The following is a 19,387-nucleotide window of genomic DNA, read 5'->3' on the forward strand; positions in this document are numbered from 1 at the left end:
AATTCCTTTATCATTTGGCAGCGCTCCACCATTGTAAAGGCGTTATTGATTCTTCCCAAGCCTTTATCGTTCGATTCATCCTCTGTTGTTTGAATAGCCCAGACACCGCCGTCATCAGCACCCAAAGTATAACTGAGGTGGCTTGGTGCTACCCATAGTAATATGGTACTCGTGAGAGGGACTGTGATATCTCCTTGCTCCTAACTGTGTCATTCTTGCACTATGCCCATAATTAGAGATATTAACGAAACAACCAAGATTCGACATGTCAACATTGTGGTTTTGTTGGAAATAACAGTTGGTGATATGCAGTTATTTTTAAGCTGATGCATAGACTTGCTGCCTAGGTAAGATTAGGCAACACTTGTATAATTGAGGGGAGTTAGATGTTCCGGTTCCGTATTCGACAAGGATAATCAGCTTGACAATAGTCTCAGATGAAGATTTAATTATGATTTAATTATTATATCATCAATATCTGTGTTGGAAGAAGGGGATGTGGGCTGCTGAGCAGGTCTCACAGTGATTTTGTATTGTGCGAGATTAAGGTTGCGTTCATGCCCTACTTTCTATGACTCTCGATACAGGGCAACTTCTTTTTTTTCTTCTTTTTTTTAAGGTTGTACGAACCATCATCAAATATCATCAATATCCTTGCAAGTTGACAGTAATCCTGCGTTACGTCATACTAAAGGTCCTAGGCAGCCGTGACTACATGAGTCCTACATGTCTCACTTACTGTTTCAACCCTCCAACAACATCATCTCAACAATATTGAATTATTCGCCATGCCGGAAGCTTCAACTATCCCAAAGTTCGTTGTCGATCTTTCTTTGCCGCCAGAAGTTCGTTACAACCATATCGTTCCTCAATTCCAACAATCTATCGACTCATGTAACCTACGTTCGCTCTATTCCATGTTACTCACGGATCTGGCAGGTGGGTCGATCGGAAATCGCCTTGCCAGTTTATCACGATATATTCTACGTTGCGTCCACTCCAATGAAGAGACGGCTGAGCTGAGAGGCCTTTCAAAGGCCATGGATATGCCCATGCACATTCTTGTCGCCTTTAACGTTCTGCTAGATCTATTGCTGGGATGCACAAGCGGGGGAGTTCGTACTTTCGATACGCCAATTTCAAAAGGGAAAACTCGAATGCTACATTTTCGTACCCTCGATTGGGGAATGGAAGGGCTACGGCACATTATCGTTGAGCTCGACTTTGTTCGTCATGCTGGAGGACCTGTTGTCGCAACCACCATTACTTATCTTGGTTATGTTGGGGTACTTACTGGTGTCAGAAGAGGGTTGAGTATGAGCCTCAATTTTCGACCCTGCCATGCAAGTGATACTATCCTGCAAAGGTTGTCGTTTAGATGGAATCAAGCCATGGTGGTTCTTGGCCAAAGACAATCTATATCAAGCGCCTTGAGAGATATCCTACTGGATGAATCTGCAGAAGCAGATGTCAAGGCAGAATCGACCAGAGACTCTACGGATACTGCAGAACAAGGTGTCTCGGACCAGTACGTACAAAAGGTCTTGGAGCGACTATCAACCTCTGAATCAAGCGCGGCATACCTCATCCTCTGCCAACCAGAACGCGTATTCCTAGTAGAGAAGGACCACAAAACAGCCACCATACGCGAATCAGACACGTTTCTGACTGTTTGCAATCATGACCTCAAACATGAAGATGACCCCTCGCTTCTTCGTCAGGCTGCCGCCGAGTTGGAAGAGGCAGACAACGCACTCGGCATGGCGGAGCTAGTCAGTCTATCTGTGGATAGAAAGAGGCACCTTGAAGGATTATGGAGGGAGGGAACTTCTTCATGTCAACGGAGGTACAAGCACCAAAGGGACGTCGTCACTCACCGGGATGTGATCAGGTTTCTGGAGGATGATGAGATCAGGAATGAGGAAACACACTACGCAGTCATAATGAATCCAAAGGACGGAAAGGTCATCTGGAGAAAGAAATACGAGGCGGGGGAGTCAAGTGAGGAATGAGTTAAAGTTAACCCGTGGTTTGTGCCTGGTGTTGCATCGATGACCTGGGTCTCAGTGACAGCAAAAGGCTGCATCATCGGCACTCATCTATATTACAACAGCACTACCTATTAGTTCAAATCAAACAGTTGATAGCCTTTGAATGAATAAATATCCTATATAATATTTCTAAGGCTGCTTTGACACGCTCTACTACGCGGTCGTCTGTGTTTTGTGGCAACAAATAGCCGTGTAGAAGCGGAGGTGCTCGTTTCTTGTGTGATGTAGGGTGCATTCAACCCTGTCATACTTACCCCTCTGCACTATTCAACAAGGCGCAACGCCACCACAATTCCTTCGGACAGATGGAAGCTGTAGCCAGGTTCATCCCCATGGGGTTGAAGAAGACTAATAATGATCTCCACGGGTAAAAGGCGAGTTGAATGATGGGATGACATGTCAAAACTCCGAAAGACAAAACCAACCACGACTACCTATGCAGGCACTCACGGACACTTATGGACATTCATATCAGGCCACAATTAGACCAAAACAATCTATCAACATCACATCACGTGAAAACTAGAAATCCATGCCCAATGAGTAGTAGTTGAACCCCTCTTCGTATCTTTCTTGCAATTATGGCAGTACTTGGCGCGCTTGATTGTTGACCAAGACCGCCTCATCCTCAGCGCTCGCTATGAAGTAGCCAAATGAGTGGCAAACCCGTTTCAGCAACACTGTAAGCAGTATCATGAAAGTGAACAGGACTTCAGGCATAGCAGTGAGGTCTAGACTCGTGTGATTTTCTGCAGCATAATGATCGATGTCGACAAAAGAGACTATTTAATAACCTCCTGGCGATCCCCCTCTCGGTGTGACACACCTTCCCACCCTGGTTCCTGTGTTCCTGACCTTGTCGGCATCATTGTGCCGAGTGATGATCCAATGGCTGGGCATGGACTTAATTCGACCTGCTGAGTATATTCATGACTCGGCGCGGGAATCCGCATCAAGTCCCCAGGGTCCCGTGCAACGTTGGCTGAACGCCTCTAAGCTAGGTCACCGGAATTGCAACCGGTAGGGCTCTGGGATACGGTCATGTTTTCTGCAAATATGGCGTGATGAGGGGAATGACAGACATTTGTGCAGACGTGAAGAAGAAGAGGTAGATGTACGTGGCTTAAATTCAGTGGCTTATTAGATGATGCTCTCGGACAGGACACAGACAAGCCACAGCGATTAACGCGCACCAGAAATTGTTCAACATCTTAACTAAGCTCATTCAATAGAAGAGTCATGCAAAGTTGCCCGCCAAATTTGTAGGCCAACGTTGCAGCCAAGTTTAGTTCAAAGACGTCTAATACGGGATGGTTTACCAAAGTAACCTCAAGACTCTACAAATTCCCAAGTTCCGAGATCTATCGGAACCCTGTTAATTGTCGATGATACTGTAGAGATAGCAAAGGTACCGTCGCGCTCATCTTTGCTATCTGATCTCCTAATAGCCATCTTGAGTGGTGAAATTGTCCATCCTTTCAGGAATAGAGAGATCGGTTTATTATGGATCCGCCGTCTCATCTTACGGGGTTCCACATGAGGCTGCGTGAGGGGCGATTCGTGTGGGAAAGGGCTAGACTGAAGATAGAACAGTTCTTGGCAAGTTGCAGGGTTTGTCACTAGGTTGCAAGGGACCGAATTGTTGGTACCTAATGGATTCCAGGGTTTGATATGGGAAACAAAGGTCCCAAAAGAAGGGGTCACAGTGAGAGATTTAGGGCACCACTTTGTTTTAGTTGGTGATGCTAAGGCATGGAATGACATTGACTAGAAAAAATGTTTAGCGAGTGACATATTTTTGGAGTCAAGAATCTAATCTAATTAACAAGACAACAACACTTGAACCTTGTATTGAACAACATGTTGCTTTGACATGGTCAACGGTTGCAACGCATTTCATCTGTGCAAAGTCATGCACCCAGATCTACGGTCTCATCGCCCGGTAAATCACTCTCCCGAGATGTCGGTACGAGAGATCGTCATGATCTGGGTCCGGGGCAACACGGAAGCTCAAGCGCTGCAGGGGTCTTTTAGTAGCCTCGGAGAGAGAGATTCGTTCATGCTTTGTGGGACAACCCGAGTGGCGCCCTCTTCCATGGAGAACTACAGAACAGACTAGGGACCTAGCTCAAACTCTGCATGTGCAAAGCCTGTGAGAGTGAGACACAGAAAACTGCCACGTTGTCGTCCTGCATTTTGGAAGGGAATTCTTCTGGAAGCGGTTGAATGGGTGTCGTGTCACCGTGATCAAGTCTCCAGATTTATATTTCATGTTTTCTACTCAGAAATTCTCTGCTGTAAAGACAAAGGATTGAGTTTGCGGCGTTATTGCAGATCAAGATTTTCAAACCCCAATTCCACAATGGTTAGACTCGGACGGGTAGCGGGAGAGAATACTGCACTGACTCAGGGTTTTCAGCGCTGCATTACTCGGTCCAGCGGTCAGGATTCATCTCAACACCCAGAGCGCCATGGCTTTGCAGTGACAACATAGCCCTTCTAGGCATCAAACATCACATCATGGCGTTTATGCACATTAAATCCAGGCGCGTCTGAGAGTCTGCTGTCTGTGCAATCTGGGGATAAGCTTTTGCCAGCGAGTTCCACAGATCGTAGTCGCTTTCCTCACTAGGTTGATATGTACTGCCTTTCATTGCGAGTCTGTGAGTAAACTATCATGGGATTACCCCGGCAGATTCGGCATTCAATCATTGACTCGATTACGTTGTGCTTGGGTTATGAATGCTTTGTTGGGTTAGACATCAATCTCGGATTTGCAGGGGACATTCTAATCTTGGTTACCTTGCACCCAATCTACCCGGGCTACTGGGCAATGCTCGAGCTACTACTCCGTATACCTGGTTGATTACTGTGGCGGCAAATTTCTTTCAGAGACCAACAGGCGACTACTGTCAGCCTCTCACTTGTTAGCGTTGTCTGTGAGGTGAGGGATTGTACTGGTTGCCAGCCGCGTGTGTTTCAGAATTAGCATTCCTTCTAGAGCAAGAAGCCTACCAAATGTGCAGTAGAGTAAATCGCTGATTCATGCTTTATTTGTTTCCCTCTTATTGTTATCTGACTGACTCCGACATTTGAGGCCTCGAATCGTACCGACGGGATCTGCAGTGGAAAGATCGGAGAAGGGATCTAGGTCATAAATGACCGATACGTACCAAGACACACTAACCCTCGCATCCTGGACCTAGCTGGGCAGCAGAACCAAGTAAAAGGGGCCCGGGAGCACTCATCAGACCGGACAGTCGTACAAGAGTTGGCCTGTCGGGGAACTGACTTGGTAGATCTTACAGCGAAGAATACACCGAAGGTGAAGAGATTAGGGGATCAACAGTTGTGATGTTCACGCGATAAAAAAGAGTTTTGCCAAGTGTTGAGGCGTTTTTGATTACTTCTAACCCGGTTTCGATGGTATAGAGACACTGGGATGAGTCTCACAGCCCTAGAAAAGACGTTGGCAAGGCTGTTGAATTTGTCCATGATCAAGGACAAACTCAAACCACATGAGACACACGGGGATACCTTTTAGGCCTTTCAAACAGGACGTCAGATTACTGTCACCCACAATGAGGATATCACCAGCACTTGATAGCAGTCAGGGCCCTTCCAAGGACCCTCTGCCCCTCAAAAGACAGCTGTCAAGACCTTTTTCTTCAGTGCAATATTCTTGGCATTAGTACCGGGCGGAGAAGAGTGGGAAATCCGTTCAGCTGAGATCAACGCGACTCAGCGTTGGCTTCAAATAGAGTTTGCTAGTCATTTGCCCATCCCAACTGGTCTACGACCTAGCCTCCGAATTCCCAGTGTGGCTGTAGACCAAGTGGGTGAGGGGAGACGCACGCAAGCTGGGCCAACTATCGTTGTCGGTAGTCAAGTGGTTAGTATGGCTCCGCTAAACCCTTTTCTGTTGAGAACGCCGTTTCGCAAGCCACGCCTTGGTTCGAGAACAATCGGTCAAATTGAGAATCCCATGAGATCCCTAGCAAGTGATCGGCAGTTTGAGACTAAGGGTGATGATAGTGTGCATTAGAAAAGAGTAAGAAAAAAAAATGGATGGAAGAAACAGGGGTCATGCTAGTCGAATTATGGTCAAGGCGAAGAATCAACGCCCAATGTTCTGCAGAATAGCTCCATCCCCTTGCCTGTTATATCCCAGACGCACTCCGCCTTCGTGCTTCGATCCTGTTTCTGATCCAACCTACATTCCTTTTTCATATATCGCTTTCGTTTCTTGTTTCTTATCTGCAACTGAATACAACCCTGAAATCAGGGCATTACAAACGTCAAGATGACGGGCAACCATACAGGCTTCCTCGTGCCCGATACCTACGTCGACGACCTTCCCAATGACATCGATATGAACATCGCCTCTATTGCCTGGGGCCTGTCCCTGGGCATCACAGTCTTTAACATGGCCAAGGCCATTCGACAAACGGAAACATCGTGGCAGCGAAGAAAGAAGATCACAGGTTACGTCGCCCTGATTTGGGCCGAGATCATTTCGAGTTTTTTGTTGGGAATTATGTGTTGGTTTTACCTTCGGGGCAATATTGAACCGAGCATGCAGTTCTTCTTCTTTATCAGTAAGACACCCTACGTTCAGTACTAGTGGCATGGATAACTGACCATTTGTAGTTGTCTGGTGGTCAACACAGGTCCAATGTCTTATCCAGATCATTATCAACCGAGTCTCCCTATTGATGGTCGTTAGATCCAACGGTACCAAGCTCAAATGGCTTTGCTTCCTTATTCTTTTGTCGGTCAACATCAGCGTCTTTTGCATCTGGGTTCCTGCCCGTCTCCAGATTAGCGAGCGGTATATCCACCTAAACGAGATCTGGGATCGATGTGAAAAGGTCATCTTTGCCATTATGGATGCCATTCTCAACTTTTACTTCATCTACGTTGTCAAGCAGCGTCTTGTTGCCAACGGTCTTCAGAAGTACACTCGTCTCTATCAGATGAACATGTTGCTCTGTGGTATTTCCATTGCCCTGGACGTTCTCCTTATCTGCATGATGTCTTTGCCCAACGGTTTCGTGTAAGTCACTTCTCTTTGAAATGCAGGCCGCAGTTGCTCACTATTCACAGCTACATTCAATTCCATCCCCTCGTCTACCTTCTCAAGTTACACATCGAAATGAACATGGCCGATCTTATTGGAAAGGTCGTCCGAGCCGGCAACAACGATCCCCGCGGCGGTGGCAACGATTACAGCTCTCGATCACGAACAACTGGAGCCTCCCGAGCCCACGGTACTCGCTTCGGCAACACCCTTGCAAGTGCCCACCACCGAACACATATTGAGCTCGGAGAGGATGACGAGTATGAGCTCGAGCAGAGAGAGAAGATTGAGGGTATCAAGAAGACAGTCGTCACCAAGATCACACATACGGGCGAGCAGAAGCTCGATGATAGCGATTCAACAGCCGAAGACCAAAACGACAATGCCATCAGCGAAGCCAGCTCAACCAATCATTTACATCAGCGCAACTACAGCGTCGTCTAGAAATTATCATCTGCAGAGTACAAAGATGTTTGCAAAAGAGTGTTGGAGGATATACCACAAATAGCAACAAGGCAATCCCGCTAGTATAAAATTTTATATAGATTTTCTTTTAATGTGTAATGAAACGAAAAGTATTTTCGTTAATCTTCATTTGAATTACCTTGTTTGACAGTTGCTGAGGTTTGGTCTCGCTCATATCTACCGAACCGGGGCATTGGAACCGAGACATGTTGTATCCACCCGCCCTCATCTCGGCGGATCTAAGATGGCCCATATTTAAGATGGGAATGTGTCATAAAAGTCAGAGGCGATATTGTGAGATGCTAGTTGGATTGAGGCTGACTGCTAGAGATACGTACCTCGTGGATCAAAAGGCAGCCAGCTGGTCTTGCAGTCCAGCGAACTCTATTCAGGTCCAACGCTTCATATGGCTAGATCACAGCAGGGACTAGCCTGAACAACATCTAGTACCAGTCTTGACAGGGTCTTCCCTCCACTTCATGACTCTCGCACCCGTTTGATCCGGGCCTCCCGGTCTTGGCCCGAGAGATTAGCAGTGAGCTAGAGAGTCAAGCTGGTTGTTTTTCACAGCCCGCTCGACTTGTTCAGCCAATCCCATCTGATGGAACTTCCGCAAGAGTGATTTCAGCTGATCCAGTCTTGCGATTGGCTGATTTCAGATCAGTTCGTCAAATACGCTCTTACGCCTGTATACGCTCAGCTTACGTGAGTTGTTACCCTATACAGGCGGCTGTGCAAGCGTATTCATCAATCCCAACTTTGAACAATTGCAAGACATCTATCTGTACGCAAGTTGTGGCTGTGCTCGACATGCTCTAATACGCAAAATATACGTTGTACGAAATTCTAGATATGAAGTTGACCCTCTGCGACCTGCAGAATGGCTTCGATATAAAAGGCCGTCACGGTCGTTAACACTAATCTAGAAACAAATTAACAATCTTCATCACAATCTCTACTCAATACCTGTTTCCACTCCATCTATCACATCTGCTACATCGACTAGAATGGGTCTATTCAAAACATCGGATTTCGTCGCAGAGTGCGAGAAGAGTGCCAAAACTCTCCAAGCCTTTCTTGGTAAGCCCACCAGAGCTTCCTACCTGTCAGAACTAGCAACTAACTCATGTCAGACAAGGGAAAGATACCCTCAGATGTCATCAGAAATGCCAAAGGCCTCGCAATCTTTACCGGGTTTCGAGCAGGCATGTACTTTGCCGGCGCAGGTGGATCAGGCGTTGTCATGGCCCGATTACCAGACGGAACGTGGTCTTCTCCATCAGCATTCTCCGTTCGCAGTGGCAGTGTTGGTCTTGTCTACGGCATCGATGTCTATGATTGCATCTGCGTTCTCAACACTGCCGAGGCCGTTGATGCGTACAGGAAGTCCGAGGTCAATCTTGGCGGCGCAGTTGCACTGGCTGCAGGTCCTCTGGGTGGCAATGTTAATGTTGGCGAAGTGAAGCCTGTCTGGACATATACCAAGTCACGAGGTGTTTATGGTGGTCTGACTGTTGATGGAACTGTTATCAAAGAAAAAAGAGACGTCAACGCCGAGTTTTATGGACGTGAGGTCTCATCAGCTCAAATTCTTGATGGTCAGATCGAAACCGGGTGGTCTCAAAATATTCAAGAGCTTCTTGAAGTTGTCAAAGCTGTCGAAGGGAAGGATGCTGAATAAGTGATTCCAACAGCAGGGCAGTTGCTTATCATCCTGCCATGTTGTCTCGTCATGGACTGTGTAATATTAGATAGTGTTGATGCATAACACCCGGTACCAGCTCTCATCACCCTCCAGACTGGTGAATAAGCAATGTGGGATACCCTCTTCCTCGGAGCTTGATAAGACCCTCCATTTAAGGAATCCGCATGCCGTTGATGCCTTGTGATAACCTGATTGGTAACTGAGTGTACGATAGTATAGGGTAAGACAAATGTATCTAATTATGTCATCAAAAGACAGGGGGTCAGCGACCAGGGGGGTCAATGACCCTTGAACTCAACAGTCAGGGGTTAGTGTCCACCATTCCCCTGCCTAAATCATGTCAGGGCTGACATCATACTAAATTGCTAGACACCGTACCTGCATCCATCCAGAAGTACAAACGCATCACCAGACTCAAAGCATGGATCAGCGCGAGGGCACGCGAAAAGGGACACCGCAAAAACGCATACCCTGCTTGACCTGCTCAGCGGCCCTGATGATGGAAGATGCTGCTGCCTGTGGATAAGTGTGACCGACGGCTCATTTTTGTTATTGACAATTGAACCCTCATACTACGTTCTAATCTATCATTTCCCGACACCTTCCAACTCTTCCAAACGAGTCGTAACCCAATCCAGATATGGATGTTTAGAGTTGAGAATTTTTTTACAAAGGTCCTTTGCTTTCAAGTATTGTGCCTTGGCCTCTTCATATTGCCCCTGATTTTGCAGTGCATTTGCAAGGTTGCCACGGGTAATGATTGCGCTTGGGTGCTCCTTGTCACCGTGCGCCTTTAGAGTTTCCTCGTAGATTTCCTCAGCTGTCTCGAACAACTTCAGCCTTACCAGTCATTGGCAAGTCTGGTTTTTGTCGAGAGCGTCGACAGACTGCTGGGACCCGTGGCTTCTTTTCGAAGCCGTAAAACATCTCGATAAATCTTTTCCGCTTTGTCGTATTTTTCTCTCATCTCAAGCATACGTGCAAGATTAATCCTGCATGCGAGTATATTGGGATGCGTTTCTTCAAGACATGCGGTACCGAGTTCCCGTGCCTCGCGATAGAGGATCTCAGGCTCGTCTCGCTGGCCTTGTTTGGCGAGCGCGTTTGCCAGGTTACATTTGATGGAAACAATGCATGGCTCGCGGATGCCCGTAGATTCGGATGACAGCTTTAATATTCCCCGGTATTGCTCCTCGGCTTCCTTGTAATTTCCCTTGTCAAGCTGTGACTTTGCGTCATCGATCTTGCTCTTGAGTGATTGAGTCGTTTCTCGAATTGGAATGCGGGTACTCGAGGCGTCGGAATTGATGTGAGCCTGTTTCCAGTCCGTCCGTTCGTTTATTGTCGTGTCGCGTAGTGCTCCTTTGACCTTGTTCAGTCTGTCTATTGCGGAATCGATGGCCTCTAACGCTTCAGAGGTTGTGCCTTCCAGCTGCTGGATCCAGTTCCATCTTTCGGCATCTTTGAGTGATCTTAAAACGTCCGGTCTATTCGGAGAGTTAGTGTCATTCATGGCAGCTGCGATTTCTTATTAGCCTTCCGCAATGCTCTCCAGTTCATCGTGATGACGCACCAAACTCCAGATTAGTTTGTATAGCAACAAGCTGCTTTGTTACAATCGTCCGGATTTCGGCGCACTCGGGTGATGTATTCAAGATGATGAAAGCGGCCCAGTCGACTGTGGAGGGGTGTTCCTGTTGTCGCGCTGCGCTGCTGCCTGGCGTAGTGCTTCCTGGCGTAGTGCTTCCTGGCGTAGTGCTTCCTGGCTCGGTATTTTCATACTCGTTAAACAGGTCTCGCAAGATAGTAATTAGTTGATGAATGTCTGTCTCCTTCAGCTCTTGCGGTGCCATGCTGCGCAACTCTGCATACTTCAACAGTTGCAGACCTTGTTGCATCCGGCGATCGGTCGACTTTGTACGGTCGCCCAGGAACCAACGGATGAAACAGTGCGGTGAGGGGATGATCTGTGGGCTGTCTAGGTACCTTGGTTGATGCCGGGATTACAAGGCTGAGAAGAAGATGGTCGTGTGGAGTCTCCCATCGAGCCAACCAAGAGGCGTTTCATCTGTCCAGCACTCAATGAGCTTCGCTGGCAATTTCTTTCTGTCTCCCTATTCTTCCCCGTACTGTAGCACTGGTCATACAACCGTCGCACCTTCGCAGTCATCATGGCCAACAACCAGCCCAATCGGACACCTTTCCTGACTGTCAGGAAGCTGATACAACTTGTTATCGAGACCCTTGGTAACGCCAATGAGACCAAAAGTCTGGCGTTGATAAACGCCAGGTCTGAGCTTGATTTCGAGTTGAGTCTGGCTTCGATAGAGCTTGTTAACTGCCAATCCCAGCACTATGAGCGACTATGGGAAAACATTGATGTTTTACTTCGAATTCTTTATACCCTCGTCATAGAGAACAATGACGATCATCCGAAGCCGACGAACTTTTACCAACGAATTGACCTGGCGCTCGCGCGTGCCTCCGACTACGAAGCAGACCCGACAAAGCCTTCATTGATCCAACTCCCGCAGACAGTAGAAGAATTCCGAAATATAGCGCAAAAGGTGTCGGCCTGGAGACAAGACAATAAGGTTGTCAAGTCGGACCTGGAATTAGGCAAGGACGACGCCAAGAAGGAAGCGGCCGAGGAATTCATGGAGCAAGCTTACGAGTTCTACGACGCCATTATCAAGCCGCAGAAGGGGAAAATGGCAATCAAGGTTGCAGTCCTTGACACCGGAGTGGACAAAGATGCGTTTGACTTCGGGGCGGAACGAGAACGTGGTGATACATCGCTGAAGGCGGTTGAATCGTTCATTGAAGAAGTCGATGCTCGCGATACCTATGGGCACGGCACAGATGTAGCATCCCTGATTGTGCAGATGGCGCCGCACGTGGATCTTTTCATCGCCAAGATTAGCGAGGGCAAATGCACAAGTGATGTGAGCGCGTATGTCAAGGTATTCCCTCCCCTTCCCACCCTTTGAACAAGTCTGAGCTCACCAAGTTAGGCGATCAAGTGGGCAATGGAGCATAAGGTTCACATCATCAACATTTCCTCCTCGATAGACGAAGACGAAGGCATTGAGGATATCATCTCGAAAGCAGAAAGTCAAGGTATCATCGTCTTTGCTGCGGCCTCCGACAACCAGGCCAACAAACCGAGGCCCTTTCCCGCAAATATGGACAAAGTACTCGCCGTTTATTTCACGGATGGACGAGGTAACATTTGTGACCGAAATCCCCGACCGGTGGATGAGGATGCTAACATCAGCACCCTGGGCGAATGCATCCCTTCACTAACCGGAGGGATAAAGCCGCTCAGTGGGACATCCTACGCTACGGCAATCGCTTCTGGGATGGCTGTCAACATTCTAACACTTGCTGATGAGCACCTAAAGTCGAAAAAAGACCAATGGCTACGACGTCGGGTATTCAGGAGGGATGGAATGAGGAAAATATTTATACACATCTCCAGAAAGAAAGATCTACAAGGTTATAATTATGTGTGTCCGATTAGGGTGAAGGAAGTTGGGGATCGAGGGAATGATTATCGTGGCTGGTTCATCGACGCTTTGCAGAAATCATGATAGGCTGGTGGGTAGCAGAAAAGTTGGCCTCCTAAGCCTTAGGGTATAAAAATAAGTAGTCTAAGAAGCGTAGTCTAAGAGCCATAAGATGTCCTAATAATTTCGTCTCTTATGCTTCTTTACATCTAATCCTCCGCTTGGCTAAACATCTCTTCAACTTCTTCGGGAGTAAGGTCGTCATCGGATCGAACAGCGAAGGGACTTTCACCGACGGAGGATGTCTCACCCTGCATAACAGCCATTTTTCTGTACCCCTCCTGCTTGACCTTGTTCTTCCTGTCCAGCCATATTTTCTTCACCTTGAACGCGAGGATGAAGTCCGTTGAGCGGTCCCATTTCTCCCTTTGATCATCGCTTATCGAACAACGGACCGTCCCGCCCACTGCGACGGGGGCCCCAGGAGGAAGAAGACTAGTATCGTGCTCCACGGCGACGAGACTGTTGGTGCTTGATGTTCTAAAAGCAGCACGGGCAATCTTCAACCCTGTCACCATGTAAATCGGTTTCCTGAACCTGCTTGATCTCATGAAACGGTTGACATTCGAATCTTCCATGCTGGCTTCAATGTATGAATCGGTCGGGTTGAAAGAGAGTGTTTCGAGACGGTGGCATGATATTACATCGTTGTTGCCTCTGATACGTTCGATGGATGCTCCTGTGCCTAAGCCAAGGAGCCCTAAGGCTCTGGCCTTGAGGTTGAGATTGACCGAATGAAGTTCGTGTAGGGAGATCTCAAATTGTTCTTTGACATCGATGGGATAAAGCTGCGTCGCGGGAATCGTCTCAACGACTTGGTTGAGAGGCTCGAATTCAGTAATGTTGCGTAGGATAGAACCGAGCTTGATCGGACCTTCCGCTGCAGTTGTGTAGTTCGGGGCGAGAAAGTATTCTTTGACCATCTTTGCCAATGTTTCGTTCGTATGGGTTATGGAGGACTTACGAAGAAACGAAGAAAAAAGATGTAAACAGAATGATTCTGCGGGCCCCTCAGGGTATCAGAAAAATTGGCCGCTAGAAGCATATAGTAGATCAGCTTATGCTACTTAGACTATGCTCTTTAGGCTAGTTATTTTTGTAACCTAAGGCTTAGGGGGTCAACTTTCTGCTACCCAGTAGGGGGGGGCCCTTGTGGAAGCAACTTCAGTGTAACCAAAAGAGCGGTATAATCAAGGCACAGTGCTATATTGGTTTGGTAGCGGTTGATGACATCTCGTGCAACCACAGGCTGTCAGATGCGCTTCCTTGATTGGATCGCATTTTGTCTGAAAAGCCACAATATGATAGGAAATTACCACGGGTATTTACATTCTCTTGCATACCCGATGATACCTGGCTCAAATCCGATTGGGGCCACGTTTATTGTCGGTACATTCAGGAAGCAAGATGCCGTGTGGCCCCCTCCTGGGGCGGTTTCAGCTCCCGGCCTTCGTTACGAAGAGTTGGGCCATCCCCAAGCAAACAGAGAGGCCTCCATGACATGCCCTTCTGTTCTAACCCCTTATCATTGCAACTAGTAGGGCAATGACCTTATTGCAAGGCAAGACCAGTTCTCAACCATCTCTTGCAAGCGACCGACCATGAGCTCCTCTCGGAGTGAAGACAGTTACTCTGATACTCTCGCCCAATTCGAAGAAGAGTGGGCAAATTACAATCAGAATTGCCTCGAGCTAAATGTCGTGTACAAGAGACAGAGTTCCCATCTGGAGATGAATCACAGCGACTTTGCCAAAAACGTGAAAAATACGGTGGATAAGACCTTTCTGATGGTATACGAGGCGGAGGAACTCGTGAACAAGGGCAGGTCTCTCAATAGCCTCAGGCGGCTGTATCACAAGATAAATCATTCTGGAAAACAACAAAAGGCTTTGAAGATATTGATGAAAAAGCTGAAAGAGAATGACGAGAAAGTGAAGCAGCAGACTGATAAGATCAGACACGAGAGTAACAACAATACTGGACCTGGAAGTGAACATCAATCATCTCAACTTTTCCGCAACAGGAAGAAGATGATCCCCAGGACAATACCATTTACTGAACCATACGACGAGGACTTATGCAGCTTTGAAACTATTGACTTATAAGTCTTGTTTTTACCTTTACATCAGAGACCATCAATGTGGACAGAAATTGCAGTTCGTCTAGTATCTGGCCCCAGCTCTTTTGGTGTCTCTGGCAATGTCTCTGGTGATATGTTTGAAGATTCGTCAGGGTCTGCATTGATTGTAGGGTGGAGACGGCGCCGCTTCACGTAAAGACAGGCAACTGCACAAATAGTCAATGCCACAGCCGCGGCTGCATGCAATCCCGACAATTTCAGAGGTCGATAGACCTGTATCACCTCCTCCTGGTGTTGTAGTCACTCACTGTCATTGTTTCCGCCATGGTATCTGTTGCTGTTTCCGAAACTATCTTTGTAGGCGTCGCTGTAGACAAGGTAGCAAGAAGTGGCTTGCGTCTGAGGTGAGGTGAGGTACATGTCCCGCAAATAACGGCCACGCCGTTCAATTTGAACTGGGTGATACACGACTTGCCGTGTTGACTGATCGGTCACTTTGAGATGTCACTCTCACATTCCAAAAGACAACCAAGGAGTCAGCCCTGGAATCCGAGACCACCTCATCTTGGCCGGTACTTAAGTCTGGCCCGCTTCCGGTCATCTCGGCCTGCCACGGCAGCACAATTTTGTTCCTTCTTTTCAAGCACTAACTGATTTCAGCTGGGCACGGTCTTTTACTCATAATCTTTCTGATCGTCTCTACAGATAATCTGGTCAACCAATACTCGCGCAGATTGGCAGCTGATCACGATGAGCAGTCAACCAGACCTACGTATCGGTGTGGACTTTGGTGCCACGTTCACAGGTACATATTGGCTTTGCTCTCACATGAACTTCGATTGTCTAACATCCATAGGCGTTTCTTGGGCCACCCCGAAAGAGGAAGACAAGAGGACAAAGATCGTCACCAGGTGGCCGGGACAGACAGAAGAGCATTCTAAAGTCCCAACTGTCTTGTCTAAACATGGCAGTGGAACGAACATAAAATGGGGATTTCTCTGCAAAGATATTGCTGACGACCAGACGTGGAAGTTGTTTAAGTTGCTTCTAGAACCGGCGACCTATCAGAAGGAATCAAGCCGTGAGGTCCGTGGACCGTGGATCCCGGAGACAATTGACGAAGTCTACGGTGTTGTTGTTGCTTATCTCGGCCAGATCTACATTCGCATAAGCAACATAATCCCCGAACTTATCAAGCAGAACCACCACTTCAGCGTAACCCTCAGGAACAAGACCTGGGACTCGATGAAGGTCGAGTTCGTGTTCAGCACCCCAGCGCAATGGGAAGCCCCCGTCAGCCAATGCTTCAGACATCTAATATTTAGATCGGGATTTGGCAAGATCAAAAACCACAGCGCCGTCCTGGGGCTGACTGAAGCTGAGGCTATCGTCTACCACACCTGCAACGCGCAGAAGACAACAGGTCACCAAGTTCAAAACGACAACATCATTCTGTCAATTGACGCAGGAGATGTGACAACTGACCTTGCATTTGTGAAAAAGTTCAACGACTCCGTAACTTTGGAGGAGATTAGTCCCGTCACTGGCATTGGCGTCGGTTCTATAAGAATCGACGGGCGGTTCGCCGACCTCATTGAAGAAAGAATGGAAAGGTACCCCACTGTTTGTTCACATCTTCCAGTGGACTTTCCTGTGAAAGCATCGCAGAGCAATGGCTTCCAGGACTGGAAGCACATATTTGGCCGAGAGCTTTGTGAAGACCTAGATGTGTGCTCTACCACAGTGGCTGGGGGCAATGGTTACACGCATAAGAAGTTCAGGATCCATGATGGCGAATTGTTTTTCACAAGGTGCGTGTTCATATTCGAGGAGGCATGAGATAAGACGAAATGAAGACGGCGCTAACGTTCAGATAGAGCGGAACTCAAAGGCTGTTTGGACGAAACATTGGAGCGCATTAAGAAGCATATCCAGTATGCTCTGCAGCTATGGAAAAACAGGAAAAACCAACTAGTGGTAAGTGAAAACATGCAACGCAGGTAGACCCTGGCCTTCTAATTCTCGCTAGGATTACATTGTTCTCTCGGGTGGTCTGGGGGGCTCTGACTATGTCTTTGAGGAATTGGTGGCGTACATCAACTCTCTGGCAGCTAAAAGAGACAGTCGCCTCGTCGGAGTACAATTTTTGAGAACTGCAGGTGATACTCGGACTGCCGTGGTTTCAGGCCTTCTCGGTTGGCGAAACGACAACGCGCAAGCACTCCGAGAATACATCGCACGAGCGAGTTACGGCATCGTTGTCAGAAATCCACCGCCAAGTCTGCTCAGTGCCAGTGACTTCATAACTCAAGATGGGAGAGTTAAGTGGATAGTGAAGTATGGAAGCTACATCAAGTATTTCCAGCCGATAACCGTCAAACTCACCAAGTACTTCAACAAGAACGACCCATGGACTTGGACAGAGGAGGTTATGTGGCTGGATAAAGAAGAGCGCATTCTTCCTCCTAGAAAGATCCATGGTAAGTACTCTACATCAAATTCGACCTGCACTTTATTGCTAACTAGTTGAAGCAGAGAAGCGTGGAGGAGAGGTGCTCTATAGAGTTGATCTTGGAGTCGTAGAAGGATCTACTAAACTAGAGACCGTTACAAGCTTTATGGACTCTATGGTATACCTCAAATGCGACTTTGAACTCGCATTGATGATTGGGCCATCGGGTGACTGTGTCGTTACAGTGTCAAAGAATACTCTCAAACTGACGGAAAGGGAACCTTGAGACGGTGGTTGTACGAGATAGAATACGAAATTTAAGTTCTTGTTTGCTGCTTGTCCTCTGCTGCGCCATCAAACGATTCAGAATAAGATGAGCGTAATTAGATTCCACGCCATTCTTCGTAATCATAAAATTGCTTAGGGCCCCGGCTGAAGATGGCGGTCTGCCCTACAAGCTTGGCTTTTGACCAGTCACCACAAAGCTGCGCCCCGTTAGTATCTGTACCTCCTGAGATGGAGTGACACTCACACTTCCCAATATGCATGCACCTTTGTGTTACGCATCTCGGCTCGTACCTGGGAAATAAACACCACAATCTCTTCCTGGCTCATGTTGAGCCCCTGTCTCAGCAAAAACGAACTGATAGACTCCAGGTTTCTTTCCATATTCGCCAGAGTCCACAGCCCAATCTCCTTGTACTTTGGATCCTTGGGCCACGTATTGGTAGGCCACTTGAACGCCTTGCGAGTGACATTGATGAACCCCTGCTCTTTCAGACGCGTTTTGTGGTTGACCGCTTCACTGAATGGACGGCCTAGTGCTTTAGCCCCTTTTACAGTTAGCTCATCCCATTTGTGTAACGGAGAATCTGGTTTAAGCGTCCCGTCGTCAGACTTGGCGGGGAAAGCAGGGTCAATGACTTCCAGCCAGCCTCCTGGATCCAGGTTTCTACAAACAGATTAGCGTTGAATGGCATGTTTACTTGTGTGACACAAACGCAAAGCACTGGCGTGTGAACTTGTCCCAGTCAGAGATACTGCCCGACATGAGGCGCACAAAAATGTAGTCGAATGGTTTAGTCCAAGTCCACTCTTTCTCAGCATCATCGATCTCAAAAGTGCAGTTGGGTGGAACACTGGGTCGCGTTAGATGATTGACGAGTTGATCAGAATCTGGACTTACAAAGCGGGCTGGGTAGCAGCAATGTCAATGCCAAAGACCTGCCCAGGTTAATGTACATGTATGATCCTTGGCCAATGATATCTCACCTCGGCATGCGGATGTTCGTCGGCTTAGAATTAGTCAGTCATTACTCTAACAAAAGACAGCGTACCGACGTACCGAATTCAACAGCCCAGATTCCAGTACCTGTTCCGATATCGAGCACTCGCTTAGCTGTCTCGGCGTTGGGTGCGAAACACCTCTTGCCACCGAACGTAAGTAGCAGTTGATGGTTCTGGAGGTCTGGTGATGTGTCGTCAGTCTTGTCTTTCGCTATGTACAGTTTTATCCGTCGGTACCTAGTCTTTCTGACTCGTGCTACAATTTGTCAGTAATTTCCATGCGCTTAGAAGTCTAGCATCATACCTCATCGCTTGGAAGGTAGTATTCTGCAAGTCCATCAGTAACGGTACCCTTGCAGCCATAAGTATTGCTTACTCTCATCGCGGTGATACCCGCGCCCGTTGATCACGTGATATTCTCGAATGCTGGAGCGCAGAGATGCGGTTGACAATTCATCATCCGTCTGACACGGTTAATTGTCGGTCTTCTGTTTTTGACTCGTAGACTCACAACTCCTATTGCTGAGTCGTTATCTGCATCAACGTCCGCTTCCTGGGGTACACGAGTTAAGCTCAGTCACCGGTCATCACTTCGAAAGTTCACTCACCAGACGAACTTCTTCGTCGTCAATCGGGTATAAATCGTCGTGTCGGTTGGACAAAGAGGCTTCGATGGGCATGGCTTTTCGTGGGGATGA

General features: G+C 47.7%; 7 protein-coding genes across 7 annotated transcripts; 5 read left to right on the top strand and 2 right to left on the bottom strand.

Annotated features, from left to right (window-relative positions):
- Positions 1-788: 788 nt before the first annotated feature.
- Positions 789-2,012, top strand: FPSE_03240 (uncharacterized protein; the record flags this gene model as incomplete). The annotated part of the gene is made up of 1 exon (XM_009256359.1): positions 789-2,012. One exon carries the CDS (start codon positions 789-791, stop codon positions 2,010-2,012), a length of 1,224 nt encoding a protein of 407 aa, XP_009254634.1.
- A 4,342-nt stretch (positions 2,013-6,354) lies between these two features.
- On the top strand, positions 6,355-7,575 carry FPSE_03241 (uncharacterized protein; the record flags this gene model as incomplete). The annotated part of the gene is made up of 3 exons (XM_009256360.1): positions 6,355-6,649; positions 6,702-7,107; positions 7,158-7,575. 3 exons carry the CDS (start codon positions 6,355-6,357, stop codon positions 7,573-7,575), a joined length of 1,119 nt encoding a protein of 372 aa, XP_009254635.1.
- A 1,028-nt stretch (positions 7,576-8,603) lies between these two features.
- FPSE_03242 (uncharacterized protein) lies at positions 8,604-9,277 on the top strand (the record flags this gene model as incomplete). The annotated part of the gene is made up of 2 exons (XM_009256361.1): positions 8,604-8,676; positions 8,730-9,277. The coding sequence occupies 2 exons, from the start codon at positions 8,604-8,606 to the stop codon at positions 9,275-9,277; spliced, it is 621 nt and encodes a 206-aa protein (XP_009254636.1).
- Positions 9,278-10,142: 865 nt separating this feature from the next.
- FPSE_03243 (uncharacterized protein) lies at positions 10,143-11,154 on the bottom strand (the record flags this gene model as incomplete). Its single annotated transcript, XM_009256362.1, has 2 exons — positions 10,143-10,819; positions 10,875-11,154. 2 exons carry the CDS (start codon positions 11,152-11,154, stop codon positions 10,143-10,145), a joined length of 957 nt encoding a protein of 318 aa, XP_009254637.1.
- A 318-nt stretch (positions 11,155-11,472) lies between these two features.
- FPSE_03244 (uncharacterized protein) lies at positions 11,473-12,894 on the top strand (the record flags this gene model as incomplete). The annotated part of the gene is made up of 2 exons (XM_009256363.1): positions 11,473-12,264; positions 12,316-12,894. The coding sequence occupies 2 exons, from the start codon at positions 11,473-11,475 to the stop codon at positions 12,892-12,894; spliced, it is 1,371 nt and encodes a 456-aa protein (XP_009254638.1).
- Positions 12,895-13,019: 125 nt separating this feature from the next.
- On the bottom strand, positions 13,020-13,793 carry FPSE_03245 (uncharacterized protein; the record flags this gene model as incomplete). Its single annotated transcript, XM_009256364.1, has 1 exon — positions 13,020-13,793. The coding sequence occupies one exon, from the start codon at positions 13,791-13,793 to the stop codon at positions 13,020-13,022; it is 774 nt and encodes a 257-aa protein (XP_009254639.1).
- Positions 13,794-15,700: 1,907 nt separating this feature from the next.
- FPSE_03246 (uncharacterized protein) lies at positions 15,701-17,688 on the top strand (the record flags this gene model as incomplete). Its single annotated transcript, XM_009256365.1, has 5 exons — positions 15,701-15,755; positions 15,807-16,761; positions 16,828-16,927; positions 16,980-17,430; positions 17,486-17,688. 5 exons carry the CDS (start codon positions 15,701-15,703, stop codon positions 17,686-17,688), a joined length of 1,764 nt encoding a protein of 587 aa, XP_009254640.1.
- Positions 17,689-19,387: the final 1,699 nt, after the last annotated feature.

This window comes from Fusarium pseudograminearum, chromosome 3 (genome assembly GCF_000303195.2).
Source record: "Fusarium pseudograminearum CS3096 chromosome 3, whole genome shotgun sequence".
Taxonomy (NCBI): domain Eukaryota; kingdom Fungi; phylum Ascomycota; class Sordariomycetes; order Hypocreales; family Nectriaceae; genus Fusarium; species Fusarium pseudograminearum.